General features: G+C 49.3%; 1 protein-coding gene across 1 annotated transcript in view; it reads left to right on the top strand.

Moving 5' to 3' along the window:
- BEST3 (bestrophin 3) overlaps positions 1–22,018 on the top strand; it is a 36,830-nt gene extending 14,812 nt beyond the window's left edge. The window contains exons 5-10 of the mRNA XM_072743118.1: positions 2,817–2,971; positions 4,233–4,310; positions 4,403–4,555; positions 7,994–8,074; positions 9,585–9,736; positions 20,978–22,018. Of these exons, the coding sequence (XP_072599219.1) occupies positions 2,817–2,971; positions 4,233–4,310; positions 4,403–4,555; positions 7,994–8,074; positions 9,585–9,736; positions 20,978–21,890 (1,532 nt within the window). The 3' untranslated portion in view covers positions 21,891–22,018. The remainder of the gene's footprint in view (positions 1–2,816; positions 2,972–4,232; positions 4,311–4,402; positions 4,556–7,993; positions 8,075–9,584; positions 9,737–20,977) is intronic.

Here is a 22,018-nt window from a genome sequence, read left to right as displayed (position 1 = left end):
TCATAGGTGAGGGTGGCGCCTAGCCCTCTCTCCGTGTCATGGGGGTCACCCGAGACTCAGGGACCCGTACGGGGGACCTTGTTCTCAAAAACACTGGCCTAGATCTAGGATCCCCAAAGCTCCATGAATCGGTGACTCTCAAAATGAGCTCGTCTCACTCCTCCTGTAACTCCGTTTCCGTTATGGTAGCGCCTGTGAAATTAAGCTCAGTCTACGTGGCGAGAAGGGGGGATACTTAAAGCAGATTAATTAGATCCGGAAACTGATGGCAGGTAGTTAAGGATATAAACTGTGTGACATCGGGTCACAAGTTGATTTTCATCGGAATGTGTTAGAATTGGGGCCCCTGGGTGGCTCAGTCAGTTAAGCGTTTGCCTTTGGCTCAGGCCGTGATCCCAGGGTCGCAGGATCCAGCCCCCAGCCCAGCTCCCCACTCAGCGGGGAGTCTGTTTCTCCACCTCTGACCCTCCCCCTTCCCTCTTCTGGTGCTCTCTCTCTCTCTCTCTCTCTCTCTCTCTCTTTCTCTCACAATCTCTGTCTCTCTCAAACCAACAAAATCTTTAAAAAAACCAAATAAAAATGAATGTGTTAGAACATCATAATAATCAAATTCCCAATACTCAAAAGTTAATTCAAAATTAACGTCTAACCTCAGTTTTAGAAAAAAAAAAAAGCTTTAGTTCAGAAAACATGTATTAAATTACAGGTATTAAATCATAATTAATATTGCAAAGTCCACCGAAATGGTCAAGGGAATAGGTACAAGGGTCATCATGGCATCGTTATTTTTAACAGCAAAAAAATTAAAAACAAATGTCTATTCAAAAGAGGACTATGTACATAAAAAATTGTATATGATTAACTAAGAGGCAGGCATTGGGAACAATGGTGCTGCTCTGTGTGTATTAACAAAAAAGGGTCTCCAAGATACAACCAGAAAATAGGAACAATGTCAGATCCATATGTGGTATAAAGTCACTTGTGCTCCTAAAACTTAAGCCTGTGTGATGTTTCCCCTGAAAGATACGCAGGAAACTGGTCTCAGTGATTCCTTCAGGGAGGAAAACGTGTGGCTGGGAAAATGAGACTGACTTTTCTTATTAATATTCTTTTGGATTTCTATACCATTTGAATGATTCAATCAAACTTTAAAAAAAATAAAATAGGGGCAGCCCGGGTGGCTCAGCGGTTTGGTGCCACCTTCAGCCTGGGGCGTGATCTTGGAGACCTGGGATCAAGTCCCGCGTCGGGCTTCCTGCATGGAGCCTGCTTCTCTCTCTCTCTGCATGTCTCTCACGAATAAATTTTAAAAATCTTAAATAAATAAATAAAAATAGTCCAGTGTAAACCGCAAAGGTTTAAAGTACATACTCGAGGGGCTCCTGAGGGGCTCAATGGGTTAAGTATCAGCCCCTGATCTTGGCTCAGGTCGTGACCTCAGGGTAGGGGGACCCCACCTGGGGAGTCTGCTTGAGACCCTCTCTCTGTCCCTCTGCCCCTTCCCCCCCAAAAAACTTAATTTTCTAAAAGTACGTATTTGTGTGAACAAGCCTTGGCACATAGTAGATGCTCAGTAAATGTCAATTAAATGAACCTGCTGCTCTCTTTCTCCTGCCCCCCCGGTTCCCATCTCTTCTCTGCCGTGGCGTGCAGCTTGGGAGGTGGGGTGAGCAGTTAACGTGGTAGCGGGGGGCCCACCGAGGGCTGAGTCTGTGCTGAGTGAGGGTCCCCACTGGGCCTGGTCCATGGCATCTCGGGGAGGCAGAGGTCATCATCTCTCTTTCCCACCTGGGACACCCACGACCGGTCACCCCAGGCTCAGACAAGCCAGGTCATATGCACCCCCCACACACACACACACACAAGGATTGTAACGCTTCATCCTGCCATGACTTGCTGCGGGCACTGTGCACTTTGCATGCGCTTCGCCCTTCCAGATGCTCTTGGCAGGAGAAAACTTTATGTAGGACATCGCTATGATGTCAGGTGACAGGGGCCCTGTTGGCGGAGCTTTGAAAGGGAGAAACCCCCAGGGAAGGAGGAGAGAGCATACGGGAGGCTCCACGGGACCCGCCGAGCCAGGACCCAGAAGGGAGTGAGGGTTGGGAGAAGTACGTGATCCGTGCTTTCCGCGCTACACTCAGTGCTTTGCATTTAGTGCAAACTTATTAGAGTTTGCACTAAATGCAAAGGTGACACCTTTTATTCTTTGAATCCTAATATTTCTAAGTATTCTTTCTCTCAATTTTAGATGAATCAACCCGAACCTAAAAAGGAAACCTTCCCCAGATGTTTTTTTTTTTTTAAGATTATTTATTTATTTATTCATGAGAGACCCAGAGAGAGAGAGGCAGAGACACAGGCAGAGGGAGAAGCAGGCTCCATGCAGGGAGCACGATGCGGGACTCGATCCCGGGACCCCAGGATCGTGATCTGAGCCAAAGGCGGATGCCCACCCACTGGGGCCCCTGGGTGTCCCTCCCCAGATGTTCTAGTCCCCATTTAATGTCAGCTTACTTCCTCCTGGCCATCCTATGAGGGATTGCCAACAGGCCTTGCCTTATGTATTACTGTTACCTAACTTGCATGTGCACCCCCACACACGTTCCTTATCTCTAATACAAGTATAAGCTACTTAATAAAAAATAAATTTATTATTAAAAAAACAAGTATAAGCTACTTGAGGGCAACAACCTTCATTTTATCTATTTTTAATTGACCCCCACTGTATGCTCATGTAGCAACCCCGAAAATACGCATGGCATCAGTGCTAAACTCATTCTGCATAATTGCGCTACTCTTATTTTGTGCTCAAGGGTTTATGACAGCTGATGAAAGAAAATTATTTGACCATCTCAAATCTCCTCACCTGAAATATTGGGTCCCATTCATCTGGTTTGGAAATCTTGCAGCTAAAGCCCGGAAGGAGGGTAGAATCAGAGACAGCGTTGATCTGCAATCGTTGATGACTGTGAGTATGTCGCAAGACATCAGTATAAGATGCCAGTCAGACACCGACAGGGGTCTGGACATCACAGGTCAGACAGGACAAGTCTGCTTCGTCCATTTCTGGTTCCAAAGGAACCGGGAAGACGGGGCTAGTATCAGAACCCTCAACGTGCGGAACAGGGATGATGCACAGGTTTGAAGTCAGGTGGACCGGTAGTGGTTGCGTAGGACCTCTGGCCAAACGGAATCAGCCTCGTACGAGGCTCTGTAGGAAAGTGTCCCTTCACTGATTAGCAGGAGCTAATCAGGAGTTCAGAACGATCTGGTGCCCACACGGCCTAGTCACCATCCCTGGCTCTCAGGTCCTGGAATAAAATCTGGAGTAAAGATAAACCCGCCCGGTCAGCTCTCCCCATCTGGAATTTCCTGAGGTAAAGCCAACTTGTCAGGTACGCCAGGAAACAAGATTATGGTTTCATTAAACGAAATAACCCCTGAGTTCATCTGAGAAACACATTTATGGAAGAGCCGGAAAGATATGTCGTATCTTTCAAGGCATCGAGGAGGACTTGAAAAAATCCAATTTTCAAACGTTTGATACGTGACAACCTCCTGCCTGAACTAGGCCAAGGGAGCGAATCACAGAAAAACAACGCCCGATCTAGCGTGAACTCTCTTGCCCAGTCTTGCGTAGTAACTTAGGCGCGATGAAGGAAGAATCAATGGGTTCGAGTCCTTTCTGCTCCCAACAGAGAAATTTCCTATCAATATAAGGGTTGTCTCAAGAATAACAGTAAGTCCTCATTTTGGGGGGTGGGTGCAGGATGTAAAACTTTTTTTTCTAAAATCTATAGCAAGCGTGTTTTCCAAATAAGTAGAGAAACAAACAAAAGTGGGCTCTCCACAAAAATGTACCAAAATGGGTAGAAATGACTTATTTAACCTATTAACCCGAGCCTTCCCATCACAACCTGGGGCCAGTATACACGTTGGAAATTGTGGCTTTAGCAGAGTAGGGGATAGTTCCATAAAGTCCAGATTTACTTTAATATTTTAAAAAATGTCCAACCGTCGTCAACCTTTTTTGCGTTGCTGAAGATGCTGATTGTCATTTTCCGAATTTTGCCCCTGGACTCGCCTTCAGAACCGACTACCAGCCTTCCAGAGTCTGTCTCTGCCTCTCCACAGACAAATTCATAGAAGACACGGTGACAAACCCCAGGAAGAATTCATTGGCACCCCCATCATTTTAGTAAACCGTGTTTTATCTGTTTCTGGCATAGGAGATGAACAAATACCGCTCTTGGTGCAGCCTTTTATTTGGCTACGACTGGGTCGGGATTCCACTGGTTTACACCCAGGTATCACACACCTTGCACGCGGTTCTCCTTGCTACCTGTGCACCCGGGTGCCTGGGGGGCCAGGCCCTCACTCGGGCTTGTCTCCACTGCAGGTTGTCACGCTGGCCGTCTACACGTTCTTCTTCGCCTGCTTGATCGGACGCCAGTTTCTGGATCCCACCAAAGGCTACGCGGGGCACGACTTGGATCTTTACATTCCAATCTTCACCCTCCTACAGTTCTTCTTCTACGCAGGATGGCTCAAGGTAGGTAGGCCATGGTCTTGGTGCCCGAGGCCCGGTCCGCAACCTCCATCAGGCTCTACACTCGGCGACGGGCCTTGGCCGAGTCACTCTGCATGAGCTGGTCACAGGTAGAGGTAACAGTTAAGCGCCCAGGGAGGTCATTACTGTTAAACTAGGGATTCAAGAGCCGTGGTGAGCGCCGTGTTACAGCATGAAGCCAAGAGATTGCAAGAACACACTTTTATGGCCACTGATGTTTTAAGTCCTTGTGTGCTTGCGTGAGGATTAAAATAATGTAATTAAAGTAATAACTGTAACTGCCTTGATATTTTATGCCACAATAGGCAACGAGGCAGAGTAAAAGGGAGAGACTAAGATGCGTTGGGGGGCGCCTGAGGAGGCTCAGTCGGTGAAGCAGCCGCCTTCGGCTCAGGTCATGATCCCGGGGTCCTGGGATCGAGCCCTGCATCAGGTCCCTGCTCTGTCTCTCAAATAAATAAAATCTTAAAAAAAAAAATAAGCCTTGTATATTAGACTTAAGCATTAGTATTATATTATTGTTTTTTCAAGATTTTATTTATTTATTTGAGAGAGAGACAGGGAGAGAGAGACAGAGATCACAAGCTGGGGGGCTGGGGGCAGCCGAGGCAGACGTCCCGTTGAGCAGGGAGCCCGACATGGGGCTCGATCCTGGGACCCTGGGATCCTGACCTGAGCCTGAGGCCGCCGTTCACCCGACTGAGCCCCCTGCCCCAGGCGCCCCGTATTATATTATTATCTTGGTTCTGCTTAACTCTGAGGTTAGCTACGAGTCTCTGAAATCCCACCAGCTGTGTCACATTAAATGCAACCCACTTTCAAAACCAGAACTGAGACTCCGAAGATGATTCATCAGAATCAAAACCAGAAACACCAGGATTTCTGACGACATTTGGTTTGCCGGGAAATGAAAAACAGGTCAGAGCACAAGAAGGACAGGTCCCCAGCATCTCCAGGTGCCCCCCTGGGTGCCCCAAAACCTGAGTCCTCCATCGCTTCTGTGAACTTCCTAAAGAGAAGTGCACACACGCCAAGACAAGGGCTCCATGAAGGTAATCAAAATCTAATGACAGTTTGAGGATGACTTGAAAAAAATCCAATTTTCAAACGTTTGACCTTCCAGCCAGCCACATGGGGCTGTGCTCTGGGGCGGCCTTCCAGGCTGTGGCAAAATTCTCCCCAACATTGTCTTGACTTTCATCGGTTTGACTCTTAACCAAGAAAAGTAAACATGTTGGCCTTTCAAGAAGCTTTTAAGGGACGTCCTTTATAAATGGCAAAGACATTGGCAGCCGATGACGGTGATTCTCGATTATTTTTACCCACTTAAGACAGAGAAATAGCAAGAGAGACTAATAGCTCTCATCTCCCATTAGAGGAAAAAAACTAGACTCTAGCCTTATAAACAGAAAATCACCACGCTGGCCAAATGCTCAATATTTCTGGTCATTCATGGTCTTGTCCCCTGAGTTGAGCTCTAAAATATTAACATTATTTTTCTTTATAAAATATTTTGAAAGGCAAAATATGAAAATACAATCTTAGCTCCTTTAAGAGATAGACGACCCTAAAAGGAGAGTATTTTCCCACCCGGCGGATTATCTCTCACTTTCCAAGCAACTATTCTATCTTGCCCATTCTAATATTTACAAATTTTTTTTCAAAGTGTAAAAGAACCATCTTAATATTATAAACAGTATATTAGTTATTTGCTGGAAATGAGAGCGTCCAAGAAAGTGAAGGATATTTTTTCAGAGAGTCCATCCAGAAATGTATCACTTGGGGAGGTAAGTATAGACTCTAATCCTATATGCAGGACTGACCCCATCAAAGTGAAATCCTGGATATCACAAAAATATTTTTAGGGCCTATCCAGTGGCCCATTTAAGGAAAAACCCCAGGCAAGAAAGGGTGGCTAGGCCCTGGACGTTACAGTGAAGGGCTTGGATGTGGACAAGCTGTGAGGCTGCCTTGCCCGGGACTCAGGGTCTGCCCAGGTTTGTCCCTTAGACTAAGGGAGATGCACCTCTCCACGGGGGTGCTCCTCAACTCCAGCCTCGCACTCAAGCCTCCTGGAGCTTCACCCAGTAAATCAGAATCTCTGAGGGAGGGACCGCACGCTTTTAAAGCTCCCCAGGTGATTTGGGTCTTCATCCAAGGTTGAGAGCAACTGCTCTAAGTGGTTAGTGGTTAGACTTAAATCCTAAAAATTAAATATGTAGACTTTCTACCACAAAGCCTGAGAATATAGAAACTCAAGCAATCAATGGCGTCCTTATTTTGTACACTTGTTTTTCCCATCTAGACCCAATGTAAAATCTTGCTCTCTTTCTCTCTCTCTCTCTCTCACACACACAAAATAATTAAAATCAAAGGGATTATTTACTTTTTAAAAGATTTATTTATTTGAGAGAGAGAGAGAGAGAGAGAGAGAGGGAGGGAGGGAGACCGTGAGCAGTGGGGAGGGACAGAAGGACTTCGAGGGAGAGAGAGAATCCCAAGCAGACTCTGTGCTGAGCGCAGAGCCCCATGTGGGGCCCGATCTCATGACCACGAGATCATGACCTGAGCCGAAACCAAGAGTCAATGCTCAACCAACTGAGCCCAGGCACCCCTCAAAGGGATTATTTCAAAAGGAGAACAGGGGAGTCCTATTTGGCATATAAATCTCTCAACAAGGCTACCCAATTCCAGAACGTGGTAAGCTTGTGTCCTGTTGATCAACTATTAGAAAATATGTGGAAAAAATGCGCTAAGAAGCTACCTTAAAAAAATAATAAATTAATTAAATTAAATTAAAAAAAAAAAAAAGAAGCTACCTAAGCTTTTCCCAGTGGGAAAACTGACTCACCAGACAATAGCAAACCCTTTAGCGTAGAACAAAGTGAGGCAAACTCCAGCTTTGTGACTCTCTAGCTCTCCGACTCCTGCATTTCGTGGTTACGTCCAGGAATTGTGGAAAAGCCTTGTATTATTTTTTTTAATCGCGCTTTAACTCTTTCTTCGCTGTTGTACATTCCCCGTGGTTGCATTTCGGCTCGTCCCCTGGGTGCTTGTAGTTTCCCGAAGATCTCAGGCCCGGAGCCTGGACATGCCCAGCACCTTGCACCTTGTCATGCCCCTTAGCCCGCACCGGTTCGATTTGAACCTGAATGTCACTCGCTGGGCTCTAACGGCACAGGGCTTCCCCTGGAGGGGGTCTGTATGCCAGACCTAAGGGAGAGCAGGCCCCGGCAGGTGCCTCACTGGAGACTGAGCCTAGGGCCTCGCCTGCGGATAAGCATCCGTGTCCGTGGGGTAACCCACTCCCCTCTGGGCTCACATTATGAACGTGGCAAAGGGCACCACCTTCGCCCCCTCCGGCCCACACTCAGTCTTCATGAGCATCACGACCGACTCATTCTCTGTCCTCGACTACAGGTGGCCGAGCAGCTCATCAACCCTTTTGGAGAAGACGATGATGATTTTGAAACCAACTGGTGCATTGACAGAAACCTGCAGGTTAGAGCAGCTTCTCTCTCCTGTACAAGCATTAATAATTTAATAATGAACCGCTTGTGTTGCAAACGCACCTGAGAGCTTTAGCTGCAAACGGAAGAGGCTTGGCTTTGCACCGTGTTGTCTCACGTCCTTCTGGAACCTCCCAGGTCCTGAGTCTCAGTTGCAGGGAAATGTAGCCCCTTTTAAAGATAATTTCAAGCCCGTATTCTTTGTTTCTTTATTAGCTTGATACAGCCTCTTCCATCTTACTGCAGGGCGATATTCGCACTCAGTCTGTCATCTGTTCTCTGTGGCCGCCCATGGGAGGCTAGCAGGGGCGTGGAGGGCAGCCAGGCGTGATCTGGCCAGCGTCCCCAGTTGCCTGTCCTGCAGGGGCCTGCGGGCCACCGGGAGCATGGGCCACACAGGCCCCTATCTCACATCTCCCTGCGCTGAACTGAACAGACCCCAGGACCCTGACCCCAAAGCATTGCCCCAGAGAGGTTTTCCATGAGGAACCAGCATGAGAGAATTTTCCTTTCAGGCAGGACTCTCTCCTGAGACCATTCTCTTCCCCCACAGGCTGGGAAAGAATTTCATGTTTTACCCAGCTCCTAACCGGTCTCACACGTTTCACCAGTTGGTTCACAAACTGGCCCCATACATGGAGAGCCGGCAGAGAAGGAACTCAGGGACAGGCCACCCAGACTGGTGGGTGGCAGGTCAGGTAGGCAAGGGAACTTCCAGGCCTTTCTTGGGCAGCCGCCCGCCAGGATCTCCATGCCCGCTGCCAGGATCGCCAGTTTATACCGGGTTTGGCCACACACTCAGTCCAGAGGGTCTCAACACACAGCTCCCGAGGCCGTGGCCCCAAACCTCCCCCAACGATCACACTCAGTCTACCAGGGAGGGAGCATAATGGCTAGGCCACTCGCTCTTTGTAAAAATTGGATTTGCAGAAGATTAATCATTTATTCACCCATCAGCATGTCAAGGTCAAGAAGGGAGACCACTCTACAGCCCGAGAAGCAGAGACTTGCCGATGTGCTTCCCCCCAAACAAACAAAAAGTCAGGGCACGTAAGAAATGATATCAAGTGTGTTTATGGAATCAACAGAATGTGATATTGAGAATCCCTGACTCCTGTAAGATCTGGGACGATCAGGTTGCAGTCGGGACAGACATTAGACAACACGGGGACTTTGAGGAAGGAAGTAGAAGGTGTCACTCCTGCCTCTAGGCAAAATGTAGCCAGGTCCACTCTGGGCCAGTGGTTGCTAAACCAAGTCTGGGCAGTTTTATAGCCAAGTGCTGTCACCTCCATTGCCAAGCGCTCTCGTGCAGTACACAACATGTACAACTCTCCGTGGCAGCCCTGGTTAGAGCAAATATGAACAATAGACATTTGTATTTTTACTCTTGCAGACTGTTCTATCCTACTGCAAATCCCATCCACCCCCTGCCCAAGGGGCCCCTCTTTCTTTATACAATTCATATCCAAATTCGTCTAACAGTAAAATGATGATTTTAGGTCTCTCTTTTGGCTGTGGATGAAATGCACATGAGCTTACCCAAGATGAAGAAGGACATTTACTGGGATGATTCTGCTGCTCGACCGCCTTATACCCTGGCAGCTGCTGACTACTGCATACCCTCATTCCTGGGGTCAACAGTCGAAATGGGGTAAGTGCATTTTTAAAAAAATCATCAATGTTTGGAAAATAAGTAGGACTCTGTTCTGATCTTTTTATGCCCCAATCTTGAGTTTACTTTCACGATAACTCTCAATGATTAATATCTTAGAAGGCTAGCCTTTTCAAATGTTCAGATATAATTAACATGCCCAAGTTTGAGAGTGAAAAGACTATAGTTTCTGGTTTAAATGTGGCATGTGTGCTTGTGTGTGTGTGTGTATTTGGGGATACTTTGCACTTTGTTTTTATGCCACGGAAAACTTTCCTAATCATTATGAAAGTATCCCCTTTTTTCCTTCCAATTTGAAAAGTAGTTTAGCTATTCGATTATAGAGTCATTTAATCATGACTATCAAAACTAAGTATATTTTTAACAAGTATTTATTGAGCGTATAGCACGTGCAGGCACTGGGTTAGACCGCATGGAGGCAAGCAAATCTTAAGGAATGAGATAAGTTTTATCAAAAGTTTTCTCTAAGATTTAATTCAACTATGTTTGGTAGACAAGTCAGTCTCTGTTCTACAGTTTTACCATAACAATCTGTCCCTGTGTACTTAGCTTTAAATAAATGGGCTGCGGCCTGAAGGAAATCATGCACAGTTCTGGAATAATTTTATTAAATCTGATAATGTATTTGATTTTGGAGAAATGTGTGAATGTGGGGGAAGTTTAAGTATGTTTGCTGAAGGCAGATGTCACAGTTTCCAAGTAACTTAAAGAGACGACTGTGGACAAATTTAGAAAAATCAGAAGAAACCCCTCTAAAAATTGTAGAAAAAGCACAAAACACTTTTGCAGGATTTTCCTTATGACTTTTGGCAAAACTATGTTTGCTAGTCTTTGAGGCCAGCTCTTGGCAGATTCATGAGATGGGTTCCCTCCTGTAGTGCCACCTGGGATCCTTTCCTGTCCCCCCCAGCAGTCAACCCTCCTCTCTCCCCACCATCAGGACATGGAGCATCAATGCTGCTCCTACAAGGCTTTACCCTTGGCTGAATGTCTCTTAATCCTAACTCACAATGGTTTGTGGCACTTCTCCTCCAAAGAGGCCTCTGAGGCTGAAAGCCTTTCGAGATCCAAAGGGAAACGTGACAAGTAGAATTTCAGGTGTTGTGCCAAATGATGAGAGGATTTAGGAGCTGAGAGATTTGCAGTGTTGCCCTCAAAGCACACCCTGGAGGGGGTCGCACTCCCCACCCCCCTACCCCCCCAACCCCCCCTCCCCCCCCCACCTCCCCCCTCCCCCCCACCTCTTCCCACACCCCACACCCCCTGCCAGGCTTGCCTGCTTGAGAGGACCTGCTAAGCCTAGACTGCGGTCCAGCACTTCCTCCAGCCCGGGGTGCTCATCCCTTCCCCGGTTGGTTGCTCAGTCTCCATCAATAGCAATTCACTGTCGTTTGCACTTCTCAGCATTTTGTAATACATCCCGCAGGGGCACTGTCAGGGATTTTGAAGACTTTCTCGATTTTGAAAATTAACAGATGTTCTTCTGTGAGTTTCTTTTTGGATCACTCCATTCCCATCACTGATTAATACAAATTATTTTAAGACCTAATTTGTAAGAGAAAAGAAACCAGCACATTGGGTAGTGACTGGGAAATCGTTGTGATGACGCTATTTAGGCCGTAAGAGCCTGTGGGTTTCATTTCTATTGTCCATTTAATTGTTTTTGCAGAACGGTTAAAATGTTTTTTTTTTTTCTGGTCTCAAGATTTTTATCTTGATCTGCACATTCATCCCAATCGTTATAATTTTACAGTCTTGTGTGTCCAGGTTCTTTAGGAAGTATTAAAATCTGTATTTCTCCTATTTCTAAATATAGAAACTCAGATTAGGAATTCACAAGACCTCAAAGAAAAGAGCTACCCCAAGATAAGTATCGAGAAGATTAGAGATTGTAAACATAAAAACACTCCAGGTGGAACCATGGAGCATTGCCATTGTTGGCTTGTGTAAATCTCTTATGGATGTCAGAGTAAGGCGTAGAAAGATGAAACAAGTCTAAGTTATTTTTTGTATTAAGCTAGTTCTGGGAACTCCAGGACACAAAATAAAATGCGGGAGAGAAAATTAGGAGATAGGATCTTTAAGAATGCAGCAAAGTGTCAGAATTCTTCGAATTAAGACCGCCCATTTGCTGGCACGATGGGAACAGGTACAGGCAAAGGCCAGCGTCCATCGGGGCGGCATTAACTGGACTCCTCTAAACCAGCTGATCAGAAAAACAATTGGGCAAAAGCTCACTTGATCTTGATTTCCTGTATGAGTGAGGACCATTCAAGGGGAGCCTCACAACCCAGGAAGAGTCGCTCTAAGGACACAGGCTTTTGGAGAATTCACAGAAATGCCCTCTTTGATCCATCACTGTCGATTCTTTCCAGGACTGTGCTAGTAGACAAGTTGTTTCTGGTTGCCCGTGATGAAAACCAACTCCAGCTAACATAAGCAAAAAGGGTTTTCTTGGGCCACATCTGGAGACTAGCCTCGCTTTGGGTCTGGCTGGATCCAGAGGCTCAAAGAATGTCGCCAGGGACTCACTATTGCCCTGTGTCTCTGTTCGGCTTTTCTCTCCACTGGCTCAGTCTTCAGGCAGGCTCTTCCCTCCCAATGGCAAGATGGCGAGATGGCAAGATGGCAGCCAGAAGCTTTAGGCCTACAGCCTATCTTCTCAGCAAATCCTATGGAAAGAGTATATCTCTTTTCCAACTCTTTAAACTAATGAATTAATTGGCTAGACTTGGCTAACATACCCATTCTTGAACCAATCACTATCAACAGGGAGACATGATGTTTTGATGAGCCGAGGCTGGTTCACGTGTCCATCTTTGGACCAATGGTGTAGTCAGCCCCAACCAACCATATGGAGTAGATGATGTCTTAGGAAAATGAGAGTGCTATTACCAGGAAAGGACGAATGGGTTCGCTAGGCTGACAAAGCAGTAGATGTCCTCTAAAATCACAAAAGATAATTCCCCAGGCACTGTATTATTCACTCGCCGAATACAGGGTCAATATCAAAGAGCCAACTGACTGAGGCTCAGGGAAAGGGAAAGGGAAAAGTAAGGATTATTGTAGCACAGGTGATCTTATTGATGATGACTGAGCCAATGAGCTCTTTGCATGTGAATAAAGACCAGGTGTCAAAATGGTATGGCTGCAAACATTTCAGACAAGTGTTGGCTGCTCGAAGTGCACATAAAATCATTTCCTGGATGAGTCTTTTATTTTCTTACTCTATTTAGGATGTATGTTCCCAGCATATATAATTCAAAATCAAATTTCCCTTATCTTTTCAGATCAGTGTTTCAAGCTTATGATCACAACTCCCATGACCCAGAAATTCTAAAAATCAAGGCGATGCCCTTCAATAACTGAGCAAAAGTACTATCCAGGGGCAACCTGAGAAATCACTCTGCCTCCTAGTTTTCTTCACATTCAGCACACTGCTCATTTCCACATAAAAAAGGAAATTCCTTAGAGACAATTCCTCCCTTCTCTGTATTCAAGAACATGTTGAAAATATTGCTCTATTTTCTACACATTTACCAACTGTGCACTAGCGAAATAAAGTAAACTTTTCCCCATTTTTTTTAATCTCAAGTACAAATTTCCAATATCATGATTTTCATTGTATCTTGACATAGGGAATGAACTCATCCATTTATTCAGGCAAAATATGCTTTCGGGGCCTGGTATATGGTGGGTTCTATGCCAAATGCTACGTAGAGATGAAAAACCAAAATCAAAACCAGATACCTCATAAGCTCACAGACATAATGAAGAGAAATGTTATGATCCGGTGTGGTAAACTAAGCAATAGAGAAATACTCGGTCTTATGGGAACACAATGAAGGGACACACTTCAACCAGCCTAGGAGCTGAGAAGTCTAATGTGCATCTTTAAGAATAAATTAGGAGCTAGCACACAGAGAGGAATAAGGGGATTCAGCAGAGGGTAAATTCCAAGCCAATATGAGCCAAAACAGCAAGAAATGATAGTGTATTTGGAGTACCAGGTTTTTTTTTTTTTAATTTCAGCATTATTGAAGTAGAGTTGACATATAAAATTATAAGATATTTAAAGGATACATTGCGGTGATCTGCTGTCTTAATTTAGGCATCTTGTCATTATCTTGTCCATGGAGACACCATTAATCAAATTGAAGAGAACACCCTCAAACGACCGTAGGAAGAATTGTCTACGAGATACATATAAGGAAAACACGCCCAAGCCCTGAAATGCAAATGGGTCTTCCCTGGGCACTACTAAACACTTATGCCCAATAAACCGAGCTTTACCAGAACAAACCTAGAATGCTTACACTCAAGCCAGCGTTGCTGAAAATAAATTTCCTTTTACAACCTACGAAAAATAAGATCCAGGCCTAGCCTGCCACTAGCGGGAGGAACGATGCTTTTCACATTATACCACCATGAGTCACTCCAAAATCCTAATTCTTTTTTGAATACTTGGAATTATCCATTAGCACAAATTTATAAGTCCCTGCAGAATGGAACCCATGGAAATTAAAGACCTGATGTCTCATAACTCCCTTTAATCCTGTCTTGAAACTCAAAACCACCACGAGTAAAGAAGCAATAATCCCTTAAAGGCATTGGGAAAACCCTAATGCGATACCTATCCATAACAGCTGGAGGATCCCAAATCCTGGAGGAGAGAGGCTGGAGCTGCTTATGAAATGGATCATTTGACTGTGTAGCATGGACCTGTGCTTGCGCTCAGCCTGTGAGCCCTGAGGGACTGGCTGCAGCGCCCATGAAGAATGCTGCTGCCGTGGGCTTTCTGCCAGGATTCAGACAGGTCACCACTGCCTCACGTTCACAGTGACCTTAGGTCGTGGGTCTATGAAGTCAGCTCAGGATGCACTTAGAAGCGAGGAGAAATAGGGACGCCAGGGGGCTCAGCAGTTGAACATCTGCCTTTGGCTCAGGGTGTGACCCCGGGGTCCCGGGATCGAGTCCTACATGGGGCTCCCTGCAGGGAGCCTGCTTCTCCCTCTGCCTGTGTCTCTGCCTCTCTCTGTGTGTCCCTCATGGATAAATAAATAAAATCATGGAAAGAAAAGAGGAGAAATACACAAACTTCTCTAAGAGTTCCTTCTCGTGAGGAGCTGAGGGGTTTATTTAGGATTTAGTTGGTATGTAAAACTGCAACCATCTCCCCAGAAGTAATGACTTTTACTTCTCTGTCTTTATTCCCAAGGTTCTAAGAATGTGTAGAGATAACACAATTACTTTTTTGCAAGTGTACGTATGTCCGAGTGTGCGAAGCACTAGGATTATCCAGCACAGAGTATTCTTAGTGAAAAAAAAAAGTATTCTTAGTGATACAGGTCTGAATATACCAAAATATACATTTAAGAAGCTAAAACTTTATTAAATTGTGGTTAAATACACTTCTAGGTGGATGTTTTAGTCCGTAATCCTTTCTTAGCTGACTATATTCAAATATTTTAGCTTTACTAAAAAATACACAGTCACTATTGCATGCTTGGTTGTATACGACCAAAAATATCTCAATTTCTGAATCACTAACTTCAACGAAAATGTGTTCTGGGAACATTGATTTTCACTTAATGCACCAGAAAGGAAGGAGAGATGGAGTCTCCCAAGGAGAGGAAGGTGCATCACGTCGGTAATTTTAGAACCTTCCTGAGGATTATTTGACGTGTCGGCATAGGTTCACCACTGGCACTCAGTTTCCACCTTCTTAAAGACGTGAGAGGGGTAGAGGACTTAATTTTCCTTTTCTAGCAAAACTCATAGAATACAGCAGTAGGAAAACGTGGGGACTTCTCACCAAGTGAAACCCCACTTTGGTTTCTGTTGTTGTTTTCTATTTTTTGAAACCCTGCTTTGGACCACAACCTATTGTGGCGTGGGCAAGCCTTGCGCCGAGCCGGCAGAGAAGCAGGAGAGCGTGGCCAGCTGAGTGTCACCTCCCCGGGCTCCGCAGGTCTCCCACGACGCTCCACCTCTGGAAACTGCGCCCCCAGCAAGGGAGTTGGGAGCAGCGCTGGGTGGACACAACCTCCGTCCACCCGATTTCCTTCCCCGCGTGGCCCCGCACCTCCCAGCTCAGTGTGGGACTGGCCTTTCCCATAAGTCCTGGGCTCCCGCTTTGACAAGGTTCTGTGGCACAGAAGGTCATTAATGCCAGGCCTGGCCTCTCATGGGTCGGGAGAGGGCATTTTGCATTGCCACGAATACGCACCCCTCCCCGCGTGCTGCTCTGGCTCTGATAGACTTTTCTGGCGAATCATCATCAGCTCCCACCAAGGCAGCTGCCAGGCTCTGAGCCGTTTGGAGACAACAAATCTGCCGTGAGAAGTGGAACTCACCATAGCAGACATCAAGTCCCCAAATTCCTCATTGACATCCTGTTGACATGACCCAAAATCCGTTGAATTCAAGTTGTCAAATGACCACTTTAAACGTGATGCAGCCACAGCCACAAAAACGACGACTGTGCGAGGTGAGGACGTTGGCTAAGGCTGTGCGACGCGCAGGTGCATCAGGTCTTCAGCCTGAGCCCGTTGAGCTTCCAAATGTTCTATGTCCCTCAGAGGTCAGTAAACCTGGGGGGTAAGAAAACACACAAGCGACCTCAAGACAGAAAGGCAAGCATCCTCCACGCTCATCCTTCCGTCTTCTGAAGCACGTATTTACACGACCGCGCACGCGAGGTTTGTTAAAGCAAACACACACTTGTTGGACAAAACCTGCGTCAAGCGTCCTGAGTCCTCAGGGCTGCTTTGGTCTTTCTGAGTCATTCGGCCCAAGGCTTCCGAGGGTCGCTGTCGCCTCCAGCAGCCCCGTCCCCTGCCTCTCCTACGGCAGCAGGAGGGGACAAGCAGCCCGAGCGTTTTTCTCGAGTCCTTAATAGAACCACGGCCGCTGGTGGCCCCAGAGGTCTGTCCCTGGCAGGGGACCCGGTGGGACTGACCCTGTCCCGGGTGCTCCATGGGTATTTTGAAAATGTGAGTTGTTGGTCTTTTCAACAGCTGAAATTGAGGCAAGAGCACATCCCATGCTGGCAGCTGCGGGGTGACCTGCAGGAGAAGCACAGGCACCCCCCCCCCAGGCTCAGCCTGCACCCAGCGGCCTGCCGGGCTTCCCAGAACCTCTTCTTTGTGTCCCCCACCACCACCACCTCCACCCCTTTGGGACCAGCCCCCTTCCCCTCGTGGCTTCCATATGGATGCTTTACAGTTGTGCACTCAGGGCTGCTGCAGGATTTGGCAACGTCTGCAAGGGCAGGGGAACCCCCCGGGGGGTCCCACCTCCTTCTCCAGGAGGACCCAGTGTCTCCCGGCCTCCTGCTTCCTGTCCAAGGACTCTGAGCCCCCGGCTACCCGTGAAATGACTGCTGCATCCTCCCCTCTAGGGTCTCCTCTCTTGGAGGAAAAAAGGGAGTGACCTTCGGGCAGACACTCTCTTTCCCTCCAGCAGGTGTGACAAGGCCGCAGTGCCTCGGAGGTCCCCTCCGGGAACCTGCCAGTCGTGCACAGTCCTTTCCGTGCCGCGCACCCTTCGAAGCTCGTCCGCCCTGGGTCTCCTCGTGAACCTGCGGGGCTGGTGCAGGGAGCACCGTGGCCATAGCTTCTCGAGTCACAGGGAGGGTAAGGGGGTCCCCGCAGGCCACCCGGCTGGTCCGCGGCAGCCCAGGCAGCAGGAATCCTGGTTCTGCGAAGCTCCCAAAATAAATCATGCTCCTCACCACAGAGGCAATTCTCAAATTCCATCTTCTGGACACTAATGTCTCCATGGCCCTTTCCACAAGCGTCCTCGGGGCTCTGATTACCTGCCCAACGAGTCCCGGAACCTAAGCCCTCATCCGACCTTCTCTAACATGCAGCAATATACCAAGTGCAATTACCCTCAATGTATAATGTTTCTGCTGTGAGTGTTTCGAGACCTTCTAAGCCATGCTGTATTGGGGCCTCAGGACTGTCCTGACCCTATACACTTGGAAAAACCAGATGAGGAGGAGACGAAGGTCTAAAAGGACCTAAAAGGTACATCCAAGCCTCCCCACTGGGACCTGAAGAATCTCTGATTTTTTTTTTTTTTTTTTTTTTTTTTTTTTGAAATCTGTCTTTACTGGCTACAGAGCCTCACACACCCAGGGCCAGGGCTGGGGCTCAGATCTCGTTGAAAGCAGCCATGTCCACACTCTGCACGTGCTCCTCAATCCTGGTGATCTCCTCCTCCTCCAGCAGGTCTGTCCCCACCTTGTCGTCGCCCACCACACACTGGATCTGCAGCTTGCGGATGCCATAGCCCACCGCCACCAGCGTGGAGCCCCCCAGGCCAGCCCGTCTAACTGGGTGGAGCACACGCAGGCCTCCAGCTGGGCCATGTCTGTCTCATCGTCCCAAGGCTTGACGTCCAGGAGGATGGAGGACTTGGCCACCAGTGCTGGCTTCCGTGTACTCTCAGCTTCAAACCATTTTGTTCTTAGACCACGGTTTCCGCTGTCGCGTCGGGAAGCCTGACTATGGGAGAGAGGAGCTGGGGATCCTATACGGGGAACGGACGTCCCCTCTTGGAAATATTTGGATGAAAGGTCGCCAGGTTCCTCGCTACTGCTCTTTGATGGCACCAACAGGCGAAGGGAGGGCTTCCTTCCCTACCTCGGGCCCCCAGAGCGAGGCCGCCAAGCATTCCCCCAAGGACCTGCTCATGGGTCTTTCTCACCAACAGGCATGGGAAGTTCCCACGCCGTGATCCTAACCCCAAAGCCTTCCCAGGGATGACAGGGGTCCTCAAAGTTGCCCGACCTGTGGCTTGCCCACCTTGCACACTACCAAATAGCACGAGTCTAGTTCTGCCCTCCACTCACAAAGATAGTCCATAGCTGCCCCAAAGACTTACTTTGCCCCAAATGTAGCTGCTCAGGGACATGCCTTCTCCCTCCTTTTACACTGTGCTATGCAGAGCTGAGGCAGCGAATTTATTCGCAGCAGGTGCTCAATGGATTTAGCTGGGTAAGTGGGTAAATCTCCACGTCCGCAGCACAGGCTCACGAGGCAGGAAGGTGCGGTGGGCTCTCATTGGCAGCCCTGCCTCATGTGTCCAGTGGGGAATCAATAAGCCAGAAGCTTATTGATCACTAATCAATCAGCCAGAGCCTTGCCCTTTTTTCAGCTTGCTCTCTGCAACGGGGCTGGTTTTCTCTCCTCTGTGGCACAGGGACTGAACCCTCTCACCCCCATCGGGTCTACGCATCCATCACATCAATGCACAGGGAGAGCATTTTGTCCTTGGGGTTTACCAACCCTTAGGGCTGCCCAAAGGGCCACAAAGGATAGTACAAACACGTTTCCTGGAGGATTGTATCACTCTTAACACGGGTGTGTGGTTTAGAAGGAGTCAAGGAAGACAAATCCCAAAGAAAAAGTCAAGATCGCAGCAAATGCAGGCCAGAGGCTCGCCCTAGACAGTGAGCTTGCCTGGTGCACCCCGATTCCCAGGGCGGTGGAGCGGGGCGACGGCCGTGAACGAGGAGCTTGCGGCTGCCCCGGTGTCTGGAGGCAGGACCCACGAAGTCCCTGGGGTCCGGAGGGGGTGGTGCTGAGGTTGGGGCCTGCGCTGCCCAAGCCAGAGTATAACAGTCACAGCTGGTGGGGGGGTCATGGGTGCGGGGGACAGCCGAGGGCCCTGCCGGGGCTTCAGCTTAGCAGCCCCAGGTTGGGGTCGGAGGCCCGTTGGCCACCTCAAGCCGCCACCCTCCCGTGGCCACTCACTCTGCACCTTCGGGGTACCCCAGCACCCTCTGTTCCGGCCTCTTCCCCTCTGGCGGCGGTGGCCTACAAGTGTGTCATCCCCACGGGTGTCCTCCCCAACGGTGGACAGGTGACCTTGGCTCCCAGAGCCCCGGGAGCACTTGCAGTTTAAGGAAGTGGCTCCTCTCTAACCTCAGTAGGACCCTAACGGCCCAGAGCTAGCAGGCACCTGCGCGGCCTGCAGGCCTCCCTGCTGTCCCGCTGCCACCTGCCACCGACACCGCCACCCGTTTTATTTATCTCCGCCTTGCAGGAGAAGAGTCCAAAGGGCAAGGTGGGTTGTCGTCGCCTCAGATGTTGACAGGTCAACATTACCAAAGCCAGCATGCTTCAGCAGGGGGAGCCGGCCACGCTGGAGGCCACAGGCCCGCCTCCATGGAGAGGATTGTCCACAGGGTTCACCCTTCTCCTTCCTTAGCCCCAGGGGAGCGGCAGGGACTGTCCTACTCAGGAATCTCTACCTGGCGCCTGACACCAGGTAGCAGACTTCGTATAAAAGGCATTAAGAGCAAAGGCTTTAAAAAAACAATAATAATAATAATAATCAAAAGAACAAAGGCTTTGGAGTCAGATTTCTGAGTTCTGGCCCCACGGGCTACACTGCGGCCTTCAGGAATCTCCCTGGGCCTCAGTTTCTTCATCTGTAAAGTGAAAATCCTAATAGTACCTGGTCACCAGATGAATGTGATAATTCAGGGAGGTGATGCGTGGGAGGCACTTAAGTAAACTTAAGTGAATGGCAGCTGCTTTTTGCACGACCTTGAATTCAGCTTCGAATGACCTTGAATTCAGCTTCGATCCGTTGCTCTGGGGGGGTTTTACGGACCCTCAGTTCACGGCCTGAGTTCCTGGTCATCGGTCATGAGGGAGAAGGAACACACATCGTGCCTTTTGTTTTCTTTCTTTTTGTTTTCTTTTCTTTTCTTTTGTCTTAATGTCCGCATCTCTAGATGGGTGATTGTCAAAGTGCGGTCCGGGACCCGCTGGAAATCCCTGAAAACCAAGACGACCCCCCCCCGCCCCCACCTCCCCGCCCAGACCGAAGTCCTCCAGATCAAAGCTATCTTTGTAACAACACTAAAAGGATTTTTACCTTTTTCACCCTCATTCTTTCCCGAGTATGCAGTGGGCCTGTCACGTGCCACGTGAGAGGTCATCACTTAACCCACGGGCTATGTGCGTGCACATCCTGCATGTGTGGGCCGTGGTTGTCGTTGAACATCCCTGCACTATTTCTAATACAGTAAATAGCAATAGGTGTAACCCACAGAAAGAAACCTCTTCGGGGTCCCCAATAATCGTTAAGAGTTTATGAAAGGGCCTGGGCCCCAGGGGCTGGGACCCTCGATCCCCTCCCTCCTGGCCCTGTGACGCGAGCCTCCGGAACCGCCGGGGCTGCACCGTGTCTGTGTTTCAGGCTGTCAGCGACCGAGCTCCCCGGCGACGAGTGGCTCTGGAGCTTCGAGAAGCACGGCCAGCGCCGCTCGGTGATCAGGAGGGTCAAGAGGTTCCTGAGCGCCCACGAGCACCCGGCCGGTCCCAGGAGGAGGAGCTACGGCCGGCAGGCCAGCGACAGCTCCATGTTCTTGCCGTCCAGCGGCGACGCCAGCCCGGCCGGGGACCTGCTGGAGGTGCCCCCAACGGGCCCGCGCCGCGCCACGGGCGCCCGGCAGCCCTGCTCCCCAGGGGGCGCCCTGCTGCACTGCAGCCTGGGGGAGCTGTCCACCATCAGGGAAGCCAGCACCCCGCAGAGCCTGAGCCCGCAGGCCAGCGTGCGGGTGTCCCCCAGCAAGATGCCGCAGCTCCCCGAGGTGCTGGTCACGGGGCCCGAGGCACTGGGCTCCACGGCCTCCCTCCAGAGCGCGGACTTTATGGGGGTCGAGCCGAGCAGGACTGGCCGGCAGCAGGCGCCCGGGGCATGGGATCCGTTCCCCACAGGGACAGGGACCCCCCCTCCTGGGGACCCGGGGCCCCCAGCGACTCCAGCCAGAGACCAAAGGAGCATCCTCACGTCTGCCTCTGGCAAAGACCCGAGCAATGACAGGTTCCCCAAACGGTGGAGCCTCCCCGTGTCCAGCCAGGCCGCCCCCGCGGGCCACAGCCGCAAGCCCCCCAGCTCCGAGCCTGTCCTCTCACTTGCCACCGAGGCGTCATCGGAGACCCGCGGAGTCAAGGCCACGGGTGGCTCCCGCGCCTCCCCCGACGTGCCCCACTTCATCGAAAGCCTGGACGCCAAGGAAACGGACATCATCGACTTTGACAACGAGCAAGCTGGGGGGGCATCACCCGAGGGGCTCCCGGAAAGGCCCAGAACCCGGTTCCAGCCCTAGGCTCTCGCCTTCCCCGGAGTTCAGCCTCAGTTCCAGGACATACACGTGGGGACCGGTCAGTGCGTTACAGAGCTGACCCATGGGATGGGCTGCTAGAACCGGGAACCCCAAACACGTGCACGTGGCGC

Source organism: Vulpes vulpes, chromosome 16 (genome assembly GCF_048418805.1).
Source record: "Vulpes vulpes isolate BD-2025 chromosome 16, VulVul3, whole genome shotgun sequence".
Classification (NCBI taxonomy): Eukaryota; Metazoa; Chordata; class Mammalia; order Carnivora; family Canidae; genus Vulpes; species Vulpes vulpes.
The sequence above is the reverse complement of the archived record's forward strand: the minus strand, read 5'-3'. Positions and strand labels throughout refer to the sequence as shown.